At 53.7% G+C, this 25,106-nt stretch overlaps 2 protein-coding genes across 9 annotated transcripts; both read right to left on the bottom strand.

Annotated features, from left to right (window-relative positions):
* Positions 1-40: 40 nt before the first annotated feature.
* On the bottom strand, positions 41-8,427 carry DYRK1B (dual specificity tyrosine phosphorylation regulated kinase 1B). Of its 8 annotated transcripts, none has more exons than XM_081516400.1 (12): positions 8,274-8,427; positions 6,079-6,242; positions 4,955-5,074; positions 4,677-4,865; positions 4,159-4,306; positions 3,001-3,287; positions 2,163-2,309; positions 1,936-2,076; positions 1,616-1,651; positions 1,336-1,531; positions 874-980; positions 41-778 (listed from the first exon to the last, which is right to left on the bottom strand). In XM_081516400.1, the coding sequence occupies exons 2-12, from the start codon at positions 6,139-6,141 to the stop codon at positions 407-409; spliced, it is 1,806 nt and encodes a 601-aa protein (XP_081372526.1). In that variant the 5' UTR covers positions 6,142-6,242; positions 8,274-8,427; the 3' UTR covers positions 41-406. The 8 variants fall into 8 exon arrangements, 6 of the variants coding, with proteins under 6 accessions (XP_081372526.1, XP_081372522.1, XP_081372524.1 ...); XM_081516396.1 differs by lacking the exon at positions 8,274-8,427 and adding an exon at positions 7,509-7,889; XR_014060929.1 differs by lacking the exon at positions 8,274-8,427 and adding an exon at positions 7,509-7,889 and having other exon boundaries at positions 874-1,028; positions 1,264-1,651.
* A 289-nt stretch (positions 8,428-8,716) lies between these two features.
* FBL (fibrillarin rRNA 2'-O-methyltransferase) lies at positions 8,717-19,846 on the bottom strand. Its single transcript, XM_081516402.1, has 9 exons — positions 19,753-19,846; positions 14,171-14,347; positions 13,987-14,088; positions 13,803-13,897; positions 12,652-12,822; positions 10,998-11,130; positions 9,811-9,923; positions 8,901-9,046; positions 8,717-8,818 (listed from the first exon to the last, which is right to left on the bottom strand). Exons 1-9 carry the CDS (start codon positions 19,760-19,762, stop codon positions 8,794-8,796), a joined length of 972 nt encoding a protein of 323 aa, XP_081372528.1. The 5' UTR covers positions 19,763-19,846; the 3' UTR covers positions 8,717-8,793.
* Positions 19,847-25,106: the final 5,260 nt, after the last annotated feature.

Here is a 25,106-nt window from a genome sequence, read left to right as displayed (position 1 = left end):
GGTGAGGGGAGCCAAGGGCCTGCAAACGCTCAGGCGGGCATGTGAGAAAGCTCTTTACTGGGGGGTACAGCAAGGAGGAGCAAGGCCATCTCCCCCTACCTGCCCCCACCCCCTCCTAGGGCCCTGGGGTGAGGGGGGTCTCCCCCACCCCACTGGACCATCACTGTCTTTGGTACAATAAATAGAAAACAAGGGGAGGGAGGGGTCCAGGGGTCCAGTCCTTAGTGGGGAGGTGAGCCTCAACCCCTCTCCTTTGAACCCCTGCCCCAGGCCCCAATCAGTGCAGGCCTCACCCGCCCCGGCTGGGTAGCAGCAATTCCAGTCAAGGGGAGAGATGAGGATGGGAGCCCAGGGCCCCCGCATGGGGGGGTATGGCTTCAGGAGGGGCCCCAGGAAGGGGGCAGGGTCATGAGCTGGCTGCAGTGCTCTGGGGTACACCACGGAGGCCCAAGCGAGGCCCCAGGGTGGCGGGGTCATCGGGGGGTGGGAGGGGTGGGCGACCCCCTGTCATCCGAGTCCGGAGGGCTGAGGCAGCCAGGTGCTGTGGGGCAGGCGCCGGGTGAGGTGGGGAGCAGTCTGGGGGCCCGCCCACCAGGCTCACATCCATCAGCTCAGGGGGTGGTGGTGAGGTTGGTGATGGGGGACGACCAAGGCATCGGGGTTGGGGGGGTAACTGGGCTCCAGCCCCTGGCAGTGATGAGGCAGAGGCAGGGGCCTGATGTGTCTTGTGGGGTACATCCCCCCCGGCCCAGGGGCGCAGCGGCTGGGAGGGCGGGACCTAAAGGAGCAAAGGAATGGTGGGTGATGGAGACCTGGGTTCTGAAGCCCCAGACACCCCACCACCCTCCTCCTAAGTCCCCAGGACCCCATTACCTGGGGGCTGTTCATCTCACAGTCAGTGATGGGGGGCCCAGGGCCCCCACAATATCGGTTGCTATAGCGGTAGGTCCTGTTGTCACTGGAGGAGCCACTGGAGCCTCCTGGAAGTGCCAAGGAAGAAGAGAAGCCTTAGCCCGGAAAGAGGGGGGCTGGTCTTCAGGTGGCTAAGTCTGGTTCATGGCCCAGGCCCATTCAAAGGATCAGACACAAGTGAGATTAGGGAGGGGTCAGGGTTCAATTTGGGGTGTCAAAGAGTCAAAACAAGGTTTAGAGATCTGAGCCCAAGCTCAGACAGAAGCTCAGGGATCATCTGAGCTCCCCTGCTCCACCCACTGTGAGTTCAGGATCTCGTAGTTTCAAAGCTCTAGGTCAAGGCCCAGTAACAAAGCTATCCCCGCTGCCCCCCACCCCCCCGCCCCGAGCTACCCGACCCCTCGTTCGGCGCTGAGCACCCACCGGAGCTGGAGATGGAGCTGGCGGTGCTGGAGGAGGGGCAGGTGTCGAGGGGTGCGGGTGAGGTGGAGGCACTGCTGCCCGCCGGGCCCGTGTTGGTGGCCTCATCAGCCGTGCGGCGGAAGAAGCCGTGCTGCAGCGCCCCCAGCGGGCTGATGCGGGCGGCGGGCTCATACTCCAGCATGCGCAGCACCAGGTCCTGGAAGCGGAGGTAGTCGGCGGGGCTGTGGCCCGGCTCCCCCGCCCGCCGGCCCCCGGGCCCGCCCGTCTGCACGCCCAGCACCTCCTGCAGCCGCCGTGTCCCGGGGCCCTGGTAATCCTGGCAGGGGGAGGTGGGAGGGGGGGCAAGAGAGTGGCCGTCAGTGGGCAGGAGGGGCAGGGAGACACACAGGGGGAAACAGAGGCACGAGAGAGAAAGTGGAAAGAGAAGCTAAGAAGAGCTGTGCGGTGGGTAGTAGGAGAGAGGGGGTGGGTGGGGAGGAAGGAGAGGACAGACAGGGAGAGACACAGGGAGAGGAAGCAGGGAGACGAGGAGGGAGCCCCAAGTGTGAGAGAGTGAGGGTCCGCCGGGGTAGGAGGAGCGGCGTGGGGCGGGGGCCGCACCTTCCTGAGTTCCTTTGTCCTTCGTAGAGTCCAGCCACCCCCAGGCAGCCGCTCAAAGTACTTTCGAGCCTTGGGCGCCTGGTCCAGCATGGGGGCTGGTGGGATGCCCAGCACCTCCACGATCCGGTTCATCTGGTCCACCTGAGAGCAGGCGGGCCGTCAGGGTCACTGGGCCGGCCGGGCCTCCACCCCCTCCTCGGGAGCACACCCCCTCCTCGGGAGCACACCTCATTGGAGCCACTGAAGAGGGGCTCTCCAGTGTGCATCTCCACCAGGATGCAGCCCAGGGACCACATGTCAATGGCCAGGTCGTAGGGAGTGCCCAGGAGCACCTCGGGCGAACGGTAGAAACGGCTCTGGATGTACTGGTAGATCTGGAGGAGGGGAGAGGGCAACCATCAGAGGTCCCAGCCTCTGCTACGAGGACACCCCCAAAGCTAGGAGGGCCGACTGAGGGCAAGCCGCCTGCCCCCAACACTTGGGACAGGGGTCGCCAAACCCTCATGTTATCAGCACCAGCTTCCTGGAATCACCACCACTATCGTACTCATCGGCTTCAGGGCTCTCTGCTGGCCTAGTCTGGTCCTGAGCCCCTCTAGGTCATCAGAGGCTGGCAGCCGTTAAACCTAGGCCCTTCCCACCCTCCAAAACTAGATCCTTTTCAAACTACTACCAGCATCACCTTAGCTGCAAAGTTAGAGCCTCGCCCTTTCCATCCCCAGCTTTTAGAGCACAGAGTAAACAAAACTTTGCTAAGCGCTACAGCCTTTCAGGCTCACAGCCACCCAACTACGCCTCTGCCCAGCCCCTCCCCAACCTGGCAGTCTCAAAACTGGCCCTGTCCCCTCAGGCTCCGCTCTCCCCTCCTTCGGGCAGTACACCCGGTGGCCCTCTCCCTCTCTTGGTCCCATCCCAAGCACCGTAGCTCACGTATCAGCCTCTTCAGGCTGCACGTGACAAGGCTATCGCCGTCTAGCCTCGCCCCGCGGACCCAGGCCGCTAGTCGGCCCCGCCCACAGCCGCGCCACACCCACACCGAGCCCCGCCCCCGGGGCCGGGGCGCACCCGCTGGCCAAGCTGGCAGGAGCTGCCGAAGTCCACGATCTTGATGGCGCTGCGCTTGGGGTTGCAGAGCAGGATGTTCTCGGGCTTGAGGTCGCAGTGAATGATGCTGAGCTCGGGTGTGGCCAGGAAGAGCAGCGCCGTGCAGAGCTGCTGCGCCAGCTTCCGCGTCAGGTTGAGCGAGACGCCGCGGAAGTGCGTGTTGCGCAGGAGGTCGTACAGGTTGTAGGAGAGCAGCTCGAACACCAGGCACAGGTGGTTCCGGAACATGAAGTGCCGCTTCAGGTGCACTGCCGGGAAGGGGGCGGAAATGGGCTCTGCGAGGGCCCGCGGCGGCAGGGGGCCCACAGTCACACAGAGAGGCTGGCCTCGGATCTGTGTCTGCCTCTGGAGCAGAGACCAAACTGGAGTGTGCTCTGCGTGCTGGGTGCGCGCTAAGTCGCTTCAGTTGTGTCCGACTCTTTGCGACCCTGTGGACTGTAGCCCACCAGGCTCCTCTGTCCATGGGATTCTCTACTGGCTACTCATCGGAACGTTTTCATATGTCCACAATTTCATTTACAGGAAGTGAACCTCTTCAGATCTCTGTCAGACTTTGTGATGAAACCAAAGAGAAAGTTTCTATTTGCTGCTGATGGGTTTTTAACACTGTCCTACACTTCCTCCTTTCATTTTATAACACTGTTTTTAGTCTCAGTTCTGTTTTTTTTTGTGACAAGGGGTACTCGCTTTCCATTTACCGTAAGGATGTGTATCTTTCCTTTAAAAGCAACACACTCCTTCAATCTACTTGATTTTTCTAAGAGGAATCAGTATAGGAAAGAGGACAAAGATGCACACAGTAAAGGCTCTGACGGTCACTGCCTGGTCAAATGATAGCTCTATTCAGTACAAACGCCGTGACCTGCTGCCAAGTGATGGCACCTAACTGCCTCTGTTTTTTCATCTCCAAACTGTGGGTAATCTGAGATGAGGGTTCAACAAGTTAATGTGTGTAAAGTTCTTACAACAGAACCTGACCCCTTAGTGAGCACTCAATAAACTGACCAGCATTCTCATGTGAACAGGATACTGTGAAAGTGGCAACCCTGCCCTGGAGACCCCAGCCCCTGCCCGTACCAAGGGGGGGCCCATCCTGAGCAGCCCTGCCCCAGGCCTCACCTATGTAGTACTTCATCTCCGTGTCGTGCTGATTCATCAGCTCCAGCAGCCGCAGCTCAATCTGGGCCTGGTTCAGGAAGGCTTTCTTGTTCTTGATGATCTTAATGGCCACCAGCTCCTGGGTCTGATGGTCATAGGCCTTCACCACCTGTGATCACAGGCCCGTCACAAAGTGAGGGAATGGGGGCACAGGGAACAGAGCCAGGGACCACGCCTCTCTCCAGCAAGGACACCCACGGATATCACCACCAGTAATACTGCTCATTCAAAACTGTAGTGCTCACCAACAGTCAGACCCTAGTGTAAACATGGGACACAACCTCATGTGGGGAGTCCTGTTGTTTGCACTATTTTATAGAAAAGGAAACTGAGGCACAGGTAGCCAAGTGACTGCGCTGGGACAAGTGGCCCAGCACAGAGTTTGAACCCACTGAACCCACTGGCTGTGAGGGTCAATACCAGTGGGTGCCCGTACCTCCCAATCCCTGGATCAGGGATGAGTGAGGGGCATCCCGCACCTGGCCAAAGGAGCCTTTGCCAATGAGCGAGTCAATCTCATAGCGCTCCAGCCAGCGCTCGCCGCTGCGCACGATGTAGTCGTGGTTGTCATCGTCATAACCGTGGTTCAGGACCTTTTTCTCCTTCTTGGTGCTCGAGTCCTGAGGTGGTGCCTGCTGGGCCCGCCGCTTCTTCTTCGCATAGTACACCTGCCCGGCCGGCCGGGAGACGGGAGTGGTGAGTGACAGGTTGTCAGGACCCCTCTGCGCCCAGCCTGTATCCCCGCTCCTCTGCCCACCTCATTGATGTGCTTGTAGGTCTTAATGAGGTCCACAGAGAGCTTACGCAGTGGGGCTGAGGTCGCGTCTCGGAAGGCCAGGGGCAGCCTCCGCGGCAGGAGCCGTACTTCCGGCAGCACCTGGGGACAGGCAGGGTGACCGGTCGGTGGGCACTGAGGGAGGGCCTCCACCCCTACCTCAAGGGGGCGAACTCTGCAGGCTGTTGGCTCACTATTACCACACGGGTTATTTATCTGGTCACTGTCTGACAACCCCACTAGAACTGAAACTCCCAAAGGACAGAGACTTTATCTTGTTCTTGCTTCCTCTCCCGAGCCTGGAGCAGGGCCTCGCACATAGTGGGTGTTCATGAGAAATTTGCTGAGTGAATCAAAAAGTGAATGATTTATCCCTGACCTTTCATCACACACCTTGATTCTTTTCTAAACCTCAGTGGGAGAAGTCGAAAACCTGGGCTCTGACCCTCCCTATCCTTCACTGGAGACCATCCATCCTGGGAATCCCACCCAGAGGGGCTCCCTATCTTGCCTTATCCTCATCCTTTGGGGCCTTCACACCCCCACCCTGCACCCCTACTCTGTGCTTCTCTGCCCAGGTTTTTCACCCTGAGGATCTTGGATGCTTGTACTCCATCCTGTTCCATGCTCTACAGCTCCGAGTCTTCAGCCTACCCTTGAAGGTCTTAATCCTGCACTCCCAGGCCCTGCTGGCTCCAAAATCCTTCAGGCTCAAGCTTCTTCCCTTTTAGACCCTCCAGATCTTTCACTCTGGATTTTTTTTTCTTAATGAATATTTATTGAGTGTTTACTATGTGCCCGGCACTGTTCTCAGCATTTCCAATTGCATTTCATGAACTTGTTTAATCCTCACAAAAACCTTGTGAGACAGAACAGGGAACTGAAACACGGGGAACCTAAGGAAATATAACCACCGTGCCCGGATGGGAACCCAGGCTCTCCAAACCCTAACTCCTCCAGCGACTCCTCTTTATCTTCCACTCCCATGGCACCCTTCACGCCGGGCAGACTGTCCTGGGCAACCACATCACCTTTTTTGGCCCCAAGACCCTTCTATCCCAGCCTCCCCCTTCCCCAGGCAGGTGAGGAGCCAGCTAAACGCGTACCTGCGTGTGCTCCTGGGGCCCCGGGAAGCCAGAGAAGGGACCATGGCCCGGTGGGACAGCCATGGTGGGCTCAGAGGGCCGCAGGGGAGCGAGGCCTGGAGCGGGAGCCCGGCCGGGGGGCGCCTTCTCGCATCCTGCACCTCGGCTGCCACCGCCGCTGAGACCTGAGAGGGGGCGGGGGGAGGAGGGGGGACATGGAACAAGGGGATGTGTTGGCCAGTGCCAAGCGGAAAAGAGGTGGACAACAGAGAGAAGGCGGGGCACAGAGCAAGGAGAAGAGGGTACACGAGATCAACAGGTGGCAGTGAAGAGCGGACAGAGAGAAGTGGTGGTGGTGGGGGCACAGCAGAGTACCCCAGCAAATGATTACCAGATACATGAAGTAGGCGGCACGAGGAGAGGAACATGGGAAAGGGAACAATTGGGAGCCAGGCAGGGATGTGAGCCGTGACAGGAAAGGACAGAAAGACGTGAGTAATTGGGGGGAGGAAGAGAAGAGAGAAACCACAGACAGCATAGGGAGTTGGGCTCACGCTTTCCTCCCCATTTCTACTCATGGCTCTCCTCAGGGCCCCTCCTGTAGCCTTCTCTGAACGTCAGGACCTTGTCTTACCACAGGACGATCCCTCCACTTCAAGGGCTACCCTTCCCAGTAGGTCCCCCAATCCAGAGAACTCTAGGCTCCCTCCCAAACCACAAGGGAGTCTTCCACCCCCCTCCAAATCACAGCAGACTCCTCTGCAGGCCCCTAAAACCACATCAGGGTCCTCAGGGAGCTCCCAACCACACCAAGGTTATCTGAGGACCCCTTTATAACAGAGTTCTAACCCCAAGGTATTCTCACCCACCAGGGTACACCCTTCTCAGGGGACCCTCCCCATGCGGTGCCAAGACCTCTTCTATCATTTCCTCCCACATCAGGGACCACCCCTCCGGTAATTTCCCAAACCATATTCCAGTTCCCGCATGCTACACCAGGGCTCTTCTCCACATTACTCCACGCTGCTCCCCCTTCCCCCACTAGGGCCACTCCTTTTGGGAAGCATGGGGGAGGCGTTTCTATCGGCGGTTTAGAGTGGATCGTCCTTCTCTCCCCTACCATGGATCCTACTCCCACCCTCCCTAACCAATATTCCTGTCAGGGCCCTTTCTCCAGTTACTCCCTCACACCAGGGTCAATCCACAGCTGTGCCCATTCCTAGAAGTCCCCCATAGCCAAATTCGCCAAATACCACAGAGTTCTCCCCTTCCAGAGTATCTTCCACACCAAACTCCTCTCCCCACGGGCCTTCTCCCCTGTCACTCCTTTCTCCCATGCCAAGCCCTGTCACTCCACGACCCCTCCTCTCTCTTGGAGCTTCCCCACAAAACAATCTCTGCCCCGGGGCCCTCCCACAACAGGACCCTCTCTCCCAGCCTCCACCCCCTACCCGGGTCAGGGCTGGCGCGCCCACGGGGGGCTGGAGCGCGGTGGGGCCCCCAGTTGGGTGGGCGAGCGGCCAGCATGGCGGTGGTGGCTGTGGTGAGGAGACGGCCGCCTGTCCCAGCCCGGCCGGCCCGGCAAGCCCCGCGGCGGGGAGGGCAAGCGGGACAGGCGGCCCGGTGGGTGACAACAGCAGGCAGCAGCCGCCGCCGCCAGGGGCGGGGAAAGGAGGAAACTAAGGGTCAGCCCGGGGCACGCGGGGGAAGGGGAAAGCAGGTGGACGGGGGAGGGGCGGGTTAACCCTCGCCCCGCCGGCTCCGCCCCGCGCAGCCACCCGCCCCAGGGGACCCCGGCGTCCCGCCCCCCACCCTGGAGGCCAGCCCGGGCCAGAGGAGCCCAGGCGGGCGGGGCCGGACCGAACTTGGCAGTCCACACCTACCATGGCAACAACCGTGCCATTGGTCGCTGCTGCCAAGAGATCAACCAATCACAGCGCAGGACAGCAGTTGCTAGGCGACGACGATGCGGCCGGCGGAGCCGAGCCCAAACAAAGGGCGGGAGCGAGGCCCCACTACCCCCTCCTAAGACTGCTCCCTCCGGCTCGGCCCCTTCCAGGAATCCGACTATGAATAGCCAGGCAAGGCCTGCACCTGCCCGCCGCCCCCCTTCTCTCCTTCGGCCTCGTGCTAAATCTCGCGGCGACGCAGGCAGGGCGGGTCCCAGACTACCCTCCCCCGAGAGCGCGTGCTGTCCCCCCGAGCCACTTCCTTACCTGAGGGCGCGGGCAAGGGAACTCAAGCTGCTCGGGAAGCCCGAGCTCAGTCCTGCCCACAGGCTGAAGATATCCGGCGAGCGCAGCGAGCCAGGGCCCCGATTACCCAGTAATGCAACCAGCAAAATGGCGACCACAACAAACCGGCCCCCCCGTCCCGGACTCCGCCCCCACTCCCAAGCTGTTTCCCCTCACGTGACCCAGGGCAGCGCTCCGCGGCTGCGCTCAGAGGACCTTACTGGGATCCATGCGCAGTGAGCTACCGACCCCGCCCAAGCGCCGAAGTCCAAATTACGGCTGCGCAGGAGATAGCTGGGAGAGGAGTGTGCGCAGTGCGACCGGGTGGGAGCGCCTGCCTCCACCACCGCGCCGGTGGATCGAGGGTGCAAGCGCCTTGTGAATAGACGAATAGACGTCGTCAAGCAATCAGCGGCAAACGGAGCGACTGATGAGTCTTTTAATAGAAAAACAAACGTGTAACAGTAGCAACACTCTCTGGCGATCCAGATGGCGCTGGGCTTCAGTTCTTCACTTTAGGAGGTGGCCTGAGAGAGGAAAAAGGACTTAGAAGAGACCGTCGCCACTTTGGGGCACTTGTAACAAGTACTGATTGGGCCTTGTGCTCACCTGTACACACCCACGACCACAGCATGGTCTCTTTCGTAGGGTTCTAGGGTCAGCTGCTCCTGGGGCTTCATGTTCTCTTGCTGCATCTTTTTCACTTCAGAGGCAAAGACGGCCTCGGCGGAGGCTGTGGAGTCTATGCAATTAGCCTGCAAAAGAGAGGATCTGAAGTCTGCGGCAAGCTTTGGGATATTCCCCCCTTTTTGTGTTTCTTTAAATCAACAGAATTTGTTTATTGGAGACTAGGCTTTGGAAATGTACGGAAAGACTTCGTTACAGAAGTTTTCGATTTGGTTTGGATGTGGAACAGGAATCCTTCAACAGAACCCTATTTATCTAAAGGCTAGTGTTTAAATTTCACACTTTTCCCCCCTCCTACTTCCTTTTCTTTAGGAACTGTGCAGCTAAGAATACCCAAACAAACGCAGCAAAAGAGGATGGGGAATCTGGTTGAAGTACTGGAGAGGCCTCCGAATTTCAAAAGAAGACTTTTAAAAAATGCACCTACCATTTATATGTTGTTTATTTTATACCAGGTTCTGTTCTAAACATTCCACATATACTGAGAAGTGTAATCCTTACATCAACACTAAAAGAGACAGGACTAATATTGCTATTTTACAAGTGAAGAAACAGGCATATAGGTTAGGTAACTTGCTCAAAGACGCAGTAAGCTGGAATTCAAACTCAGATACTCAGGCTCAGTGATCATGCACTCAACCACTATAGTCTATTGCCTCTTTAAATTCTATGTTTTTTAGTTTTGTAGACATTTTTCACTATGTTTTATTCGATTGGGTGGCTTACAGGGAGCTGGGAATACACTGAATCAGGGTTATTTTGACTGCTTGCTTGGTAGTTACAAACCAAGAAGATATCACCACCCCATCTTAGACTTCTCTAAGCTCCACACCTTAATGGAAATCACAAAGTGTCCTCCATTACGCAGGAACGTGTGGGCATTCAGGGCTACAATCCGGGTCTGGTCTGGCTGGGCCACGTCGGCAAAGATCACATCCACCATTGCTAGGGAGAAAGAAGTAGCAGTTAAAAGCTGGATCCACTTAATCTTCCCAGCTCCTCCCATGGGGCCTGAGCCCCAACACCAGCAGGTTCCTGGCAGTCTTCCCTGCCTCCAGTCTCACTTTCCAATGATCCCCCACCCTCCACAGTGCCCCCAAGATGAGTCCAAAATCCACAATTACACCAATCATTCATTCCTCTTGTAAACCATATTGCCACCTACTCTGTGGCCAGCCCTGGGCTGGGCGTGGGGGGCACAGAGACGAGTCAGACCCGGACCCTGCCCTCGAGATGCTCCCAGGTCTGGGGTGGGGGGGACAGACACGTCATCAAAAAGGCAAGGAAAGGCGAGCACTTAACAGGCAGTCGTGTATGCAGGATTGTGAAATGGAAAAAAGTTGCAGGACAGGGGTAGGGTATGAATGCACAGGGCAAAAAAGCCACAGGAAGAAAAACTAAGGGAATGCAAAGTAGGATTTTTAAGCCAGTGTGATTTTTTTTAAAAATTAAAAACTCAAAAAAATGAAAAGATGGTGCAATGACTTTTTTTAAAAATCAGGAAAAGCCAACATCAAATTGTTCAGATCAGTTACCTCTGGGGGTGCTTTATAGGTGCTTGATTTTTATGTTTCTGAACTTTTTTTTTTTTTTAAACAGTCATTGATATTCACAATGGGTGCCTCTAGGTGTGCTTTCTGGGTTATGATCTCACCAGACAATGCTGATGAGGACCTCTGAAGGAGGCTTTTATGCTTAAGTCAGGGGTAGCATAAAAGAACTGGGTTTTGGAGGCAGGCAGGTAGGAAGTACTGGGTGGGGGGTGGCGGTGGGGGGGTGGTGTCAGGAGATTGGAGGGAAAGAGGTTGGCCCAAGGACCCAGATATCTGGGTCCCTGAAGTGGGACCGCCACCTCCACCTCACCTGGCTCCCCAGACCCTTTGCATTTCTGCAGACTCAAGAGGCCTGTTCATCCACTCCAGTTCCATCCGAATCAGGGCTTCGGGGGCCTCCTCCAGGACACTTGGAGTGGCCTGTTGCACACCTTCCCCTCTCCCAAGCCAACCCTAGACCCCTCACCGATGAGCATGCGGTATTTGTGCGGGTGCCGAGCGTCTTCAATGACAGGAATAATGTTGGTCCGCTTCTTAGCCAAGTTAATGAGGTCACGGCCAGAACGGTGGGAGAACTCAACTGCATAGACCAGACCGTCCTAGAAGACATCAAAGTCAAACAGAAATAACAATGATAACTAGTTCTCCTGTATGGAGTGCCTACTCTGGCCCATATACCTCATGCAACTCTTCAAATCCCCAAATCAAAACATTACCATTTAATGACCTGGTATCATGATGTGTGCGTGCATGCCAAGTCACTTCAGTCCTGTCTGACTCTTTGTGACCCCACTAACTGTAGCCTGCCAGGCTCCTCTGTCCATGGGATTCTCCAGGCAAGAATACTGGAGTGGGTTGCCACGCCCTTCTAGAGGATCTTTCCAACCCAGGGATTGAACCCATGTCTCTTGCATCTCCTGGATTGGCAGGTGGGTTCTTTACCGCTAGAGGCACCTGGGAAGCCCTTGTTATCATCTTACAGATGAATAAACTAGGGCCAAGGGTTATTCCATCCTGCTTTGTCTGACAGAGAAAGCAATGGCAACCCACTCTAGTACTCTTGCCTGGAAAATCCCATGGACGGAGGGGCCTGGTAGGCTGCAATCATGGGGTCGCTGGGAGTCAGACACGACTAAGCGGCTTCACTTTCACTTTTCACTTTCATGCATTGGAGAAGGAAATGGCAACCTACTCCAGTGTTCTTGCCTGAAGAATCCCAGGGACGGGGGCGCCTGGTGGGTGGCCGTCTATGGGGTCGCATAGAGTTGGACATGACTGAAGCGACTTAGCAGCAGCAGCAGCAGCTTTGTCTGATCTGAGAGCCCAGGCCCCTAGTTCAGGCTTAAAATGAGGAAGCTAGGGCACAGAGAAGACATAACAGCTAAGAATACCTGCAACGGGCCAGACACTGCTCTAGGCACGTTACAGGATTTAATTCATTATCATCACAATCACCCATTTTCCAGAGGGGTACACTGAGGCTCAGAGAGTAAGTACCTGCTGAAAGCCACTTCACTGTTAAGAGCCCACAGCAGAGTCTGGGGTTTTTAACCATTAAATTACACACCCTCTAGTCTCATAGCCGAGTGAAGGATCATGAAGTGAGATGTCTGGGTGCCCTACCAACAGGGAGGCTGTCCAGCTACACAGAAGCATAGCAACCAAAACTGATAATCTTCTGTTAGAGAAACCAGAAGCCCAGATTTGAGGGGTATCTTTTTTTTGGCTGCACCACATGGCATGCGGGATCTTAGTTCCATAACCAGGGATGGAACCCGCACCCTCTGCAGTGGAAGCATGGAGTCTTAACCACTGGACCGCCAGGAAAGTCCCAGAGGGGTAGCAATTAAATCAAATGTACTCTCAGCTCTGGCCCCCCAACACTGCTTACCCCGACACCCAAGCCCCTTCGCTCCAGGCCAAGAACTCAGGTGTGAGGCTGAATGGGGCTCCGGAGAGCATGTGGTTCAAGCCGCTCCTTTCATGCACAGGCACTGTGACCAGGAAGGGCCTGGCTCCAAGCCCCTTGGTGCAGGGAAACGACCAGGGCCTCTGAGTCCAGGCTGGCAAAGGAAGGGGCCTTTCTGTCCCTCCCACCTCTTGTCCCTCTGTCTACTCACCGGGCCGACGATATCAGAGACGTGGGAGACGGTGGTGCCCGAAGCAGCCCCGAGGTAGAGCACCTTGGCCCCTGGCTTGATGTGGATCTGGTCCACCCCACCCAGGATAGCCGCTGCCAGCTTGGAACGGAAGGGGTTCCAGGCACGGTACTCAATTTTGTCATCTCCCTCCTGTACCGGGAGAGATGGGGATGGAAGTCAGTGCCAGGCTCTTCTGCAAGACCCCACTGCTCTTAACTCTAGGGCCCTCAAAAGGGACTGGGCGCCCAGTCACTGTACAAGAAACAAATGAGTATATACATCTGTGACCACAACAGGCAGGGCCTGCGCTCTCGTGGGGGTTCCTGACTCAGGGAGAAGGGGCAGCGACGGGGACAATGAAGACAAGATCTCAGATGACAGCAAGGCAAGACCTCCGCGTTTGTTCTACGAACACTGCCTGTGCTAGCTCCTAAGCTCAGACACTGGGCAAACACACTGAAGGGGACAAAGGCCTTGCCCCCTAGGAGTGAGGACATGCTGAACGGACACACGTGGCACAGGAGCCAGTGACAGGAGCTCAGGAGAAAGGTCAAGCCAGGAAGGGGCGTGTCAAGTCCAGGGAGCAGAGTGAGGGCAGGTGAGGATGAGAAGCGGGCGGCCAGAAGAGGAGGAGGAATCGCCCGAAACTGAGGGCTCGCTCAGGTCAATAAGGAAGTGAGTTCCAGGCAGCAGGGAAGCCTGCAGAGAGGCCGTGAGGGCTGCTTCTGACAGACAGGGTGGGGCAAGGGGGCCTTGTGAGGGAGACAAGGTGACAGCTAACCAGAGATGCTCGTGATGACAAGGGACCGGCCCTGCCTGGAGCGGGGAGGAGCAGAGTGTTTCAGGCAGGGGGAATGGCGAGGCTGTGGGAGAGGCTGGAAGCACATGGTTAGGGGGAGAGGGAGATAGCATATGCAGGGCCCCCCAGTCACACCAAGGACCCAGGACTTGAACCTGAAGCCAGCACGAGGTGACGGAGGTGTCTGGGGAGGGGAGCGTGTGATCTGATTTGTAGGTTAAGACGATGCCCTGGCTGTCTCGTGTAGGATGGACAGTGGGGCAGGGAGACCAGACTGCCGGTGGCCCCGATAGCTGGGGCCCTGGCAGCTTAGCCAGGCATGGGGCCTCACCGAAATCGAGACTCTCTTCTCTCCGTAAACGGATTCCCCAGGGACCAGGTTCTTGGTGACCAGCGCATCTTCCTTTCCTCGACAAATGAAGACCCCTGGGGGAGGGGGTCACAGCAGGGTCAACACCCCATCGGGGCGTCACCCCACCCCTAGCCCCGGCGGGCTCCCCGCCCTCCTCACTCACCCTCATGCCGGTGGGGCTCTACCATCACATTCTTCCCCGATGGGTTTCCTTTCTTTCCTCCCCGACCACGACCCCGGTTGCCACCAGACTGGAACCCGCCACCTACAAGGCAGAGACGCAGTGAGAGCGAAACCCCACGGTGGCTCCCTCCCCGCCCCAGCCCAAGGAGAGCCCCGTCCATCACCTCTTCCTCCCCCTCCTCGTCCACGGCCCCTGAAGCCGCCTCCTCCTCCTCCGCCGCGACCTCGGCCCCCGCCGAAGCCTCCACGGCCGCCGCCGAAGCCTCCACGGCCACCGCCACGACCTCCGCGGTCACCAAAGCCACCGCGGCCACCGAAGCCACCCCCGCGGGGGCTGAACCCTGTGATGGAAACAGACATAGGAATCGTCAACAGGGCCATGGAGCTTGAGAGGTTACTCCTACAGCGAGGGACTCTGCTCAGGAGATAAACGTGTACCCGTGCACAGCGGGAGAGGTGCCCACACGTGTCCACGGCAGAACCAACAGGACCCGAACGTCCATCGGCAGAATGGACGAATGAGACTCAGACCATTCACAGCCACCAAGGAAAAAAGGTTAACAGCAACACGGGACAGATAGAAAAATCTCAGAATCCCAGTCAGTGAAAAAGCAAGCCCTAGAAAATCATGTATGACACAACATCCTTTTTAAAAAGTCCAGCCACAACCAAGACTGAACAGCGCTAGTTGTGTTGATCTAGGTGATAACCCATGCACCCTTCCCCCTCACGGAGACAAAAGGATGTGGTAAACGTGAAGCTGAGTATTAGGCCTGGGGAGGGTGAAATTATAGGATGAGGATGGGGAGGAAAACAGGTAGAGGCAGATTACTGTTAATATTCTGCTTTTCTCGGCTGGGGAGTCAATTCACAGAATCTGTTCTGTTTCCAATATTGACTAGTCTGAAGAAGAGTGTATGCCATGCACGCACATGAGCTGTGGCAGGAGGGTCTCCCAGGCCCTGAAACTTCTTCATGCTCTCCCGCTTGGGACCTTGTGTGTGGCAGAGAAGTGCTAGCCCCAAATCAGAGGGGAGGCATTCGGCACCCCATCTTTCCCGCTAACTGATCCCCCTGCTTCTAAACATGCACAAGTCTCCCCCAGCTTGGGGTTGGGGCGGGGGGCGGTGAGGGGGAAGGAAAAACCCAAAATTGTCCTTTATAGATGGGCAACAGCTTATAAGCAGTTTACTTAGGGTTTGTCAAGAAGATGGAAAGTTTAAGGGAAAAAAAAAAATTCAGACAGACTTGGTTTTCATCACTTCTGGAGACAGCAAACATTGTTCGCTGAGCCAAAAACAATGTCTGAAGCAGAGAGATTTCTCCTGGGGCTCACAGATTCAGTATCTGACCTCTGCAATGGTTTCTAAAGCTCTGCTGTACTTTCAGAAAAACGGAGTTATCAATCATTTGTGTGAAAATCCATGCTGGTTTCAAATGACCTCCCTTGATGTAAACTATTCAATATTAAACCTGCTAAAGTTTTTGCAAAGGTATGTTATATTCCCACCCTATGAAGGCTTCATTCCTCTTTTTTAAAAATTTTAATTTATTATTTTTGGCCACACCATGCACCCTGTGGGATCTCAGTTCCCTGACCAGGGATTGAACCTGATCCCCCTGCCTTGGAAGCTCTGAGTCTTAACCACTGGACTACCAGGGAAGTCCCTATGGAAAGCTTCAATTATCTTAATGGCGTTAAAGATGAAAACGTAGAATTCTGAAGAGCTAGTCCTAATTTAAGTGTTAAAAATGAGCTGGTTTCAAACTTCTACTGGAGAGCTGCTGACCTCTGGTCTCCTGCTCCCTCTGCAGTCTCCTGCCCACACAGCAGCTGATGACTGACCTTTTCAGAACAGTCTCTCACCATTCCTCTGCCCAAACCCCTTCAAAGGTTTTCCATCACATTCTAAATGAAATCACAATTCCTTTCTCGGGCTTCCAAAGTCCTAAGTCAGTGGGTCTCCCCCTTGCCCCATGCAAGCGATTCTGAGTAACTGTCTGGGGTGGGGGCCCGGACATGGGACTTTAAAGTTCCTCAGGTGACTCTAATGTGTGGCCCAGACTGAGAACCACCACACAGGCTTTGCTGACTTTCCTGACCTCACTCTATGCTAGGTCCCGTGTTCTTCCTCCCCAAGAACAAACTCCATTTCCAGCTTCTACACCCTTGACATCTCTTGTTCCCTCTGCCTGGGTCCTGAGGACACTGTCTGACTCACCCCCTCCACTGCACGCAAGTCTCTGACCAATTGTTCCTTCCTCAGACCAGCCTTTTCTGGCTACCTGGCCTTTAGTCTGCTTTCTTTTTCTTCCTATCAATTATCATACATGGCATTTTAACAATTATCACTGTCTCCTCCCCCCTCCCCCCACTAGAATCAAGCTCCAAATGGACAGGGATGTTTGTTTAGGTCATTACTGCATCCTGCAGGACTATGGGCTCCATGAAAATTAAATGAGTTGTTTGCTGATGACTCTTAAAGCCCTGGGTTCTGCCTCATGAAGAAAGCACCCTCTCTGTTCATTCAGGAAGGAGGTGATCAGATGGTGACCAGAGCCCCGGTCCCTCCCCTCAAGCAGCTCATGGACTGAACACAGGGAGATGGCCACTCCATCCGTGACCCTAGAGAGTAGGCAAGGTTCGCGGGTGTCTTGAAAAGTTCACCCATAAGAAGGAGATCTGGAAAATAACACAGTGCCCACATCGGAGAATTGTAAAGATTAAACAACAACACACAAAAAACGCTTAATACACTGCCTTACATGCAGTTTGAATATATTATTCAAACTCAGGGGAACAAGTCTCTCCTCCTTCCTACTTAGGAAAGAAACCACCACGCCTAAGAGACCCTCAACCCAGTCCTGACAAAACAGAGACCCAGAAAGTGTGGGCATGGCATGGAGCGTGGTATGCACGATACTCAAAACATCTTAGTCCATTTCAGTTCCTGGAGCTCTTAGAAAGATGGACTGTACCCACTCCTCAGAAAAACACACATTCACATACTTTTTAAAAAAATAAGTTTTGGTTTTTAAACGGACCCCTAGTTTAAAACTTCTCTTCTGCCACAGCCTTCCCCATCTCCAAACTGGCACCCCACCCTTCCAGTTACACACATCAAAACCCTGAATTGTCCTTGACCCCTCTCATGCCCACATGCAAACTATTGGCTCTATCTCCAAAACATATCCCCAAAGTGTGACAATTTGTTAACCAGGTCCACTGCCGCCACCCTGGCCGAGCCACATCATCTCCAAGTAGAGGACAGCAGCAACTGCCTACTGCTCTGCTTTCACTCTTGTTCCCCTAAAATCTTTCACACAGAGGAGGAAGGATCCGTTTAAATGTCTCACTCAAGTCTGACTGACATCATATCCTTGCTTGAAATCTCCCAAAGGCCTCCCTCCTCTCTCAACCAGACTAAAATCCTTGCTAAAGGACTTCCCTCGTGGTCCAGTGGTTAAGAATCCACCGACCACTGCAGAGGACATGAGTTCGATCACTGGTCTGGGAAGATCCCACAGGCTGAGGGGCAACTAAGCCAGTGCTTAGAGAAAGGCCGAACAACAGTGAAGACCCGTGCTCAGTCACTCTGCTGCTGCTGCTAAGTCGCTTCAGTCGTGTCCGACTCTGTGCGACCCCATAGACGGCAGCCTACCAGGCTCCACCGTCCCTGGGATTCTCCAGGCAAGAATACTGGAGTGGGTCGCCATTTCCTTCTCCAGTGCATGAACAGGAAAAGTGAAAGTGAAGTCGCTCAGTCGTGTCTGACTCTTAGCGACCCCATGGACTACAGCCTACCAGGCTCCTCCATCCATGGGATTTTCCAGGCAAGAGTACTGGAGTGGGGTGCCATTGCCTTCTCCGGCTCAGTCGCTCACTTGCGTCCAATTCTTTGCAACCTCATGGACTATAGCCCGCCAGGTTCCTCTGTCCAAGGAATTTTCCCACCAAGAATACTGGAGTAGGTTGCCATTTCCTACTCCGGGGAATCTTCCCGACCCAGAGATCAAACCTGTCTCTTGAGTCTCCTGCATTGTAGGCATTCTTTATCACTGAGCCACCTGAGAAATCCCAATGGACCCAGCATAGCCAAAAATAAATAAATACATACATAAATAAAAATCCTTGCTAAAGAGCTGACGCCTGACAACTTCTACAACTTCTTATCCTAACACAATGAGGGCAGGGTGGGGAAGAAGGTGTAGCTGCCATTCCTGGGACAATCAGACCACAGGATGCCTGTGGGCTTGTCAGGGTCTCAGGTGGCAGACACACCACCTGGCACTTCTCACTTCACCAGTACATCCCCAAACACTGAAGAGAAAGGGAACCTGGGAGGGGGCGTGGAGCCACAAATTCCATTACCCCCGACCAGATGACCCCATTTCTCCACAGGCCGAAGGGGAAGGAGGAAGGAAAAAAGAAAACCTGTACTAAGAAACAGACTCTTTCTGTCATGGTAGAAGATTTCCCCAACTCCAGGGGAGCCAGTTGTGGGGAGGAGCAGGGAATCAGCCTGATTTATAAGAGCTGGTGAGACATCTGGGGAAAAGGACCCTAATTTTGTTCCCTTTGTTGAGAACGGTAAAGATAACAATTACAACCAATACTATTATACGTCAAGCACTGTGCTATAGAAGATATAATAGACAAAATAACTATGTGAAAGTTTAAGGTGTACAATCTGTCCAGCTAATACACATATATTGGAAAAGGATTACCACCATGTGCTATTTTTTCTTAACATGCTCTCACTAAATTAGAACTGGGCGCCATTTTATTGATGATATAACTGAGGCTCAGACAGGTAAAGCGACTTGCCCAAGGTTACACAGTGAGTTAAGCATAGTTAGGATTGAAACTTTGAACTGAGGCCCTTCTGTTGTCAAAGCGGGGACTCTCCTCATTCCACTAGGAGGGAGGCGCGGAGGGTTCATCAGAATCTCCAGTAAAATCGGAATGAATAAAACCACTCACGCCCTGTGACTACCTCCCTCCCCCACCCCACAATCCTACACTCGGTGTGTGAAGTTTCACCTCACTTCTCACCGCAGTTGAGGATCACCAGGCTCCGGATCTCCACTCCATGCTTAGGGATCCGCCCCCCTCGGGAGAGTAGAGAGCGGGAAAGTGGGCCAGAGAGGGCCAGACTATCAAGCCAGAATACTCATCTATGCGGCTCTCTCCAAGAAGCTGGGTTTGAAGTCAAGGGTACTGCAGCTGCGGCAGCGACAGGGGAGGATACGGGGTCTTAAGAGGATCCAGCCTCTGGGCCCAAGATCAGGGACTCTCCGCCTCGCGATCAGGCCAAATCTCCAAATCCCACGCCCAGAGATCCAAGACCCTCGATGCCTGGATCTACATTCTGGGCAGCACCCTCGACTGCCGCCCGCGGCCCAATATCCAAGACTCCTAATGACGGCCTCAAGGAAACGAATTCCAGTTCAGGGCATCCCCAATTTTACGCCCAAGACCCTCGACTCACGACCGTGACCTCTGACGAATCAGTCACAAACCTCTAGACCAGGAACCCGAACCCTCGGCTCAGGTTCGATCCTGGGGCGGAATCAAGCCCTCTCATCCCCACGAGAGGCCGGAACAGGACCCTTCCTCACGAGACCGGATCCGGGGCTCAGAACCCCTGCCCGCCAGGCCAAAACCCCGCCCCTCTGTTCCCGCCTGGCACCCCGCTCCCCGCCGAGTCCCAGGCCTGACCCCGACCCCAACCCCGGGCTGCACCTGGTTTCATAGCGAGCGCGGAGCTGCTCGGCTCAGGAATCGGCGGCTTCCCGGGCTCCACGCGACTGGGGCTGACGCACGTGGAAATGAGCGCAGGCGCGCGGCGACGTACACTGCGTGACGCGACAACGCAGCCCCGCCCCTCGGAGCCGCAGCCCCGCCCCGACCCTGGCGCGCCCTCTGTGGGCGGGAATTTTTGAGCTTCTCAGGGCACCGCCCCTTCGAGCGCCCTAGGCGCTCCCGTGACCTGTACAGAGATCGCTACACTAAACACGCTTCCCGCTTCTCTTTCACAGGTGCGAGCACCCCAGTAATCAGGAAGTGAAAATATAGTCCCTAAGTCGTGCCCGACTCTGCGACCCCATTGACTGCAGCCCACCAAGCTCCTCTGTCTGTGGGATTCTCCAGGCAAGAATACTGGAGTGGGTTGCCATTCCCTTCTCCAGAGGATCCTTGCGAACCAGGGATGGAACCCTGGTCTCCCGCATTGCAGGCAGATTATTTACCGTCTGAGCCACCAGGAAACCTCAGTAATCAGGGCTCATCCTCAAACTTTCGCAGGAGCTGTGCCCTCTGCTTCTCTTCTCTATTCCCAGTTATCTCCCTAAAATTCCCTCTACACTCAAAAGCCTTCTCTGATACATTTCATCTCCAAGAACAAGGGCCAACTCTGAACTCCCATTCATACATTGGAAAAGCACTTGTGTGCCTGAACGTACCAGGCACTCTGTTCTAGGCATTGGGAATGCAGCAGGGAACAAGACATACGAATTCTGGAGATCATCTTCCGATGAGGGAAACAGACACCAAACAAGTTAGTAAAAACACGCCGAATGGTAGAAGGCCATAGTGCTTTGGAGAAATAAGTGCTTTGGAGACTGGTGTTGGGAAGAGGGGTGAAATTTCTTACAGGGTGGTCAAGGAATGCATCCGGTGACTTTTGAGCAAAAAGCTAAGGGAAGTGAATGAGGCATGCTCCTGTCTAGAGGAAGAGAGTTCCAGGCAGGTAGGATTGCATGTGCAAAGGCCCTGAGACAGGAAAGGTAAGGAGAGTTGCAGAAACACTGAGGAATGTGTTTCAGGCAGAGTGAGCAGGGGCGAGTGGGAAGAGATGAGGGCAGGGAGGTTAACAGGCAAATTGTGTGGGGCCTTGGGGTGAGAACTTTGACTTTTACTCTGAGTGAGATGGAGGGTTCTGAACAGAGAAGGGATGTAATCTGACCTGGGTCACTCTTGCTGAATGTGGGAAACAGAGGTGGGAGCAGGAAAACCAAGGAGGGGCCTGCTGCAGTGGATCAGGGAGGAGACAGGAAGGACCAGATCAGGATGCAGGTGGCAGAAGGAACAAGGAGAAGATTCTGTACCAATACTGAGAATTTTGCACTTTGTAATTTTATAATTTGAATATTACTCCTCATATTGATTCCACAAAGCAAAACAGGTGCTACTATGAGAAATCAGTAACAACCTCCAGGAGAATCCACTGGTCTGTTCTGTTCATTGTTGTATCACTTTGTATCCAGAACAGATAACAGAGTAGGTGCTCCTTAAATGTTAGTTGAAGGAATGAATGAACCTGTGCTGTCTTGAGTTCTCTGTGCAGGGTGTTCCAGAAACACTCCTGAAGATTTGTTTACATATTAAGATGGAAAATCTGTGGAGTCTATGCTGCATTTCCAGGAACTGTGTAATATTTCAAATGGTTCCAATTCAGGGTAATGTTACCTACTGCTCATGGATCTAACGGTTTGCCTTCCAATTAAAAATAATTTTTTTTCTAAAGGATGAAAATCCAGGACGTCCCTGGTGGTCCAGGGGTTAAGATTCCACGCTTCCAATGCAGGGGGTTCAGGCTCCATCCCTGGTTGGGGAAATAAGATCCCACAGGCCTTGAGGCGCAGCCACAAAAGGGAAAGAAAAATGGATGACAGTCTCAGAGTACAATGCAGGGTGTCTTCTGGAATCCTGGCACCATCTCCTGGCTCTGAGATATTGCACCTGCCAACTTGCTCTGCAGACCTGAAATGGGTACTACCAGTGAGTAATTGGGCTTCCCTGCTGACTCAGATGGTTAAGAATCTGTCTGCAATGGGTTTGGAAGCCCTGGAGAAAGGAATAGCTACCCACTTCAGTATTCTTGCCTGGAGAATCCCATGGACAGAGGAGACTAGTGGGCTACAGTCCATAGGGTCGCAAAGAGTCAGACACGAATGAGTGACTAACACTTTCACTTCACTTTTCAGCGAGTAATTGGAGCTTGCCAGGTGGCACTAGTGGTAAAGAATCCACCTGCCAAAGCCGGAGACTCAGTAGGCTCAGGTTCAATTCCTGGGTTGGGAAGATACTCTGGGGTAGGAAGTGGCAACCCCTCCAGTATTCTTGCCTGGAAGACTCTATGGACAGAGGAGCCTGGTGGGCTACAGTCTATGGGGCCACAAAGGGTCACACATGACTGAGTGACTGAGCACACAGTGAATAATTAGGGGGGCTTCCTGCTAGTCTTGTGCTGGGGGCACAGTTGTGACTGAAGGAGTCCAGCCTTCCTGGAGCTGCCAGTCCCTGGTCCTCTGACAGTGGCGGTCCAGAGAGGTCAGGGCCAGAATGAGGGGGGCAGTACAGGCAGAATGGTCAGGGCTGGGATAGAGGAGGCATCCCTGGAGGGCTTTTCTGCATGTCCCCCACGTCTCCTGAACCTTCCTTTTACCTTCCTGCTCTGACCACAACCTAGTTCTCCCATGAAGACACACCTTTCTGTGCAGCCCTTCTAAGCAGAGGCTGTTTCTCTTCCTCAGCCTTCATGCTCACTGGGCCTGTAGATGCGATAAGCTCCTTGTGGCTACTTCTAAACCATCCTCTGCCTCCTCTCTAAGACCCTCACTTTGAAGTTTATGCACAGAACCTGCTCCCATACTTGTTACCAGCTTTATCGACTCCCAAGTCACTGCAGCTCACTTCATCTTTTTAGCTCTAGGCTCATGGCCACCCAAGCCGCTCCTCTCACAATTCTTGTTGACTTACAAATTCAGGCAGATGATCCTTTGACCTTTCTGGCCTCTGGATCTCTTGACTTCCTCTCCTCTAGCGATCTCATCCTCCGCCCAACCCTTCCTTCCCAAACCCAGACTTTGTGCAGGGGACACAATGGTGACTGTGGCAATCCCGAGGTCCCAGGCTGATGGGGGAGAAAGGCCCACTCCCAGACAATGACAACCCCAAAACTGCAGCTCCTGCAGAATCTCAGTTCCATGCATCTCACTGTCTGCCCATCACCTTCTGTCTCTCCAGTTCACTCCCTCTGAAACTGTTGCTCTGAGGACCCTTCAGCCCCATGAAGCTGACCTCCTTCTCCCTGCCCCTCACTGCACCTCCTCATGATCACACTACTCTCACCACCCAGCCCAATCCCCCATCCACTGTTATCTCCTCTCCTTTCCTCATGCCCTCAAACTTGTAACTTTATCTTTTGCACCCAATTGAGTCCACTCTCCACCTGCTTCACACCTGCACACTGGCAGCTGAATGTGGATGAAGAAAAACCCACACCCACTCTAGCTGATCTCACTTCAGACTCATGACCCCAAGCAGTCTCTAATGCAGCCCAGCCATCCTATCACATGCCCCTAATTAAATCATTCTTCCATTTCCTTTTTTTTCTTAGTAGTATCAGTAATGTGCTCATTTTTAAATGCTTAAGACATAGTTTACATATCATAAAATCCACCTCTTTGGGGACTTTCCTGGTGGTCTAGTGGTTAAGAATCCGTCTTCCAATGTAGGGGACGCAGGTTCGATCTCTGCTCAGGAAATTAAGATCCCACAGGTCGAGGGGCAACAAAGCCCGCCCACCACAACTAGAGAGAAGCCCATGTAGCACAACAATGAAAGACCTACGTGTGACAACTAAGACTGGACATAGAAACAAACAAACAAATAAATATATTTTTAAAAGATCAATTTGTTAAAAAAAAAACCCACCTATTTTATGTGTACAGGTCAACACATTATAGAACACATTTTAGTAAATTTATAGTTTATACACCCATCACCACAATTCAGTTTCAGAACAGCTCAATCATCCCATTTCATCTAGATAAGATTATACAACACGTAGAATTCTGTGTCTGGTTTTTGTCACTTAGCATCACGTTCCAAATGGTTGCATGTATCACTAGTTGGTTCCTTTTCATTGTTGAATTCACTGTATGGCTAGACCACACTTTGTTCATCTGTCTACCTGTTGATGAGCTTTCCAGATGTTTCCAGTATGGAGGTTATTATGAATAATGCTGCTATGAAATATTCACTTACAAGTACTTGTGTGGACTGCTAATTTCTTTCTTTTTTTTTTTTTGAGAAGAGTTCCAGGAGTCAAATGGCTGAGTCATGTGATCAGAGTATGTTTACCTACTGACACACTGTTTTCCAAAGCAGCTGGACCGATTTTCTCTTCTTTTTTTATTTGGCTAGGGTGGGTCTTTGTTGCTGTGCATGGGCTTTCTCTAGTTGCAGTGATCAGGGGATACTCTTCATTGTATTGTGCAGGCTTCTCATTGCGGTGAGAGCACGGGCTCCAGAGTGCAGGCTCAGTAGCTGTGGCTCATGGGCTTAGGCGTTCCATGGCCCAAGGAATCTTCCTAGACCAGGGATCAAACCTGTGTGGCCTGCATGAGCAGGCGAATTCTTAACCACTGGTCCACCAGGAAGTCTTGGGCCCCTTTTCTTGAAGGATCATTTTACACTCTCTTCTCTGTCATCAGACCTCAAAACTTTTTCTTTCTTGCTCTTAACTGATGACTTTGTTTCCCATTTGAATGAGAACATACAAGCAATCACAAGAGAATTTCAGCATCCTCTGACCCATATCTACCAGTCAGTGGCACCTGTTAACTTCCTTTGCTATAAAAGAAATCTGTTTTTGTGCTCATACACTTCAATTCTGACACCAGGTATATTTCCACAACAAGCAATTCTCCAATTCTCTGCAGACTCCAACTGCTGTCCTACAGTTTAATTTTTGTCTGGACACTAACTTCACGGAGTTGCAGCAGATCCCACAGGTTAAGGACGGAGAGTAACAGAGGAAATCCTCTTTAAGTGAGGTGGTTGTGGAAGGGCTCTGTAAGGTAGTAACAGGTAAGTGGACATCTGAAGGATGAGAAGCATCTAGTCAGTGATGAGTGGAGGGAACAGCTTTTTCACAAAGGAATGAAGTGAAAAATTTGGCATGTTCGATACCCTGAAAGATAAGGTTCCCAAATCATAATGACAGTGATAGGAGATGAGTCAGAAGAGCTTGGCAGAGGACTTCCCTGGTGGTCCAGTGGCTAAGACTTCATGATCCCAATGCAGGGGCG

This window comes from Giraffa tippelskirchi, chromosome 7 (genome assembly GCF_054371585.1).
Source record: "Giraffa tippelskirchi isolate mGirTip1 chromosome 7, T2T-mGirTip1v1.2.pri, whole genome shotgun sequence".
NCBI classification, from domain to species: domain Eukaryota; kingdom Metazoa; phylum Chordata; class Mammalia; order Artiodactyla; family Giraffidae; genus Giraffa; species Giraffa tippelskirchi.
The sequence above is the reverse complement of the archived record's forward strand: the minus strand, read 5'-3'. Positions and strand labels throughout refer to the sequence as shown.

Coding starts and splice junctions, on each gene's coding strand:
- DYRK1B (XM_081516395.1), bottom strand. CDS start 7,584: ATGCTGGCCGCTCGCCCACCCAACTGGGGGCCCCACCGCGCTCCAGCC. Junction 4,307..4,676: donor GCAAAGGCTCCTTTGGCCAG/GTGCGGGATGCC, acceptor CTGTGATCACAG/GTGGTGAAGGCCTATGACCA. Junction 3,288..4,158: donor GGAGATGAAGTACTACATAG/GTGAGGCCTGGG, acceptor CCTTCCCGGCAG/TGCACCTGAAGCGGCACTTC.
- FBL (XM_081516402.1), bottom strand. Junction 14,089..14,170: donor ACGAGGAGGGGGAGGAAGAG/GTGATGGACGGG, acceptor TCTGCCTTGTAG/GTGGCGGGTTCCAGTCTGGT. Junction 8,819..8,900: donor GTGGTCGTGGGTGTGTACAG/GTGAGCACAAGG, acceptor TTCCTCTCTCAG/GCCACCTCCTAAAGTGAAGA.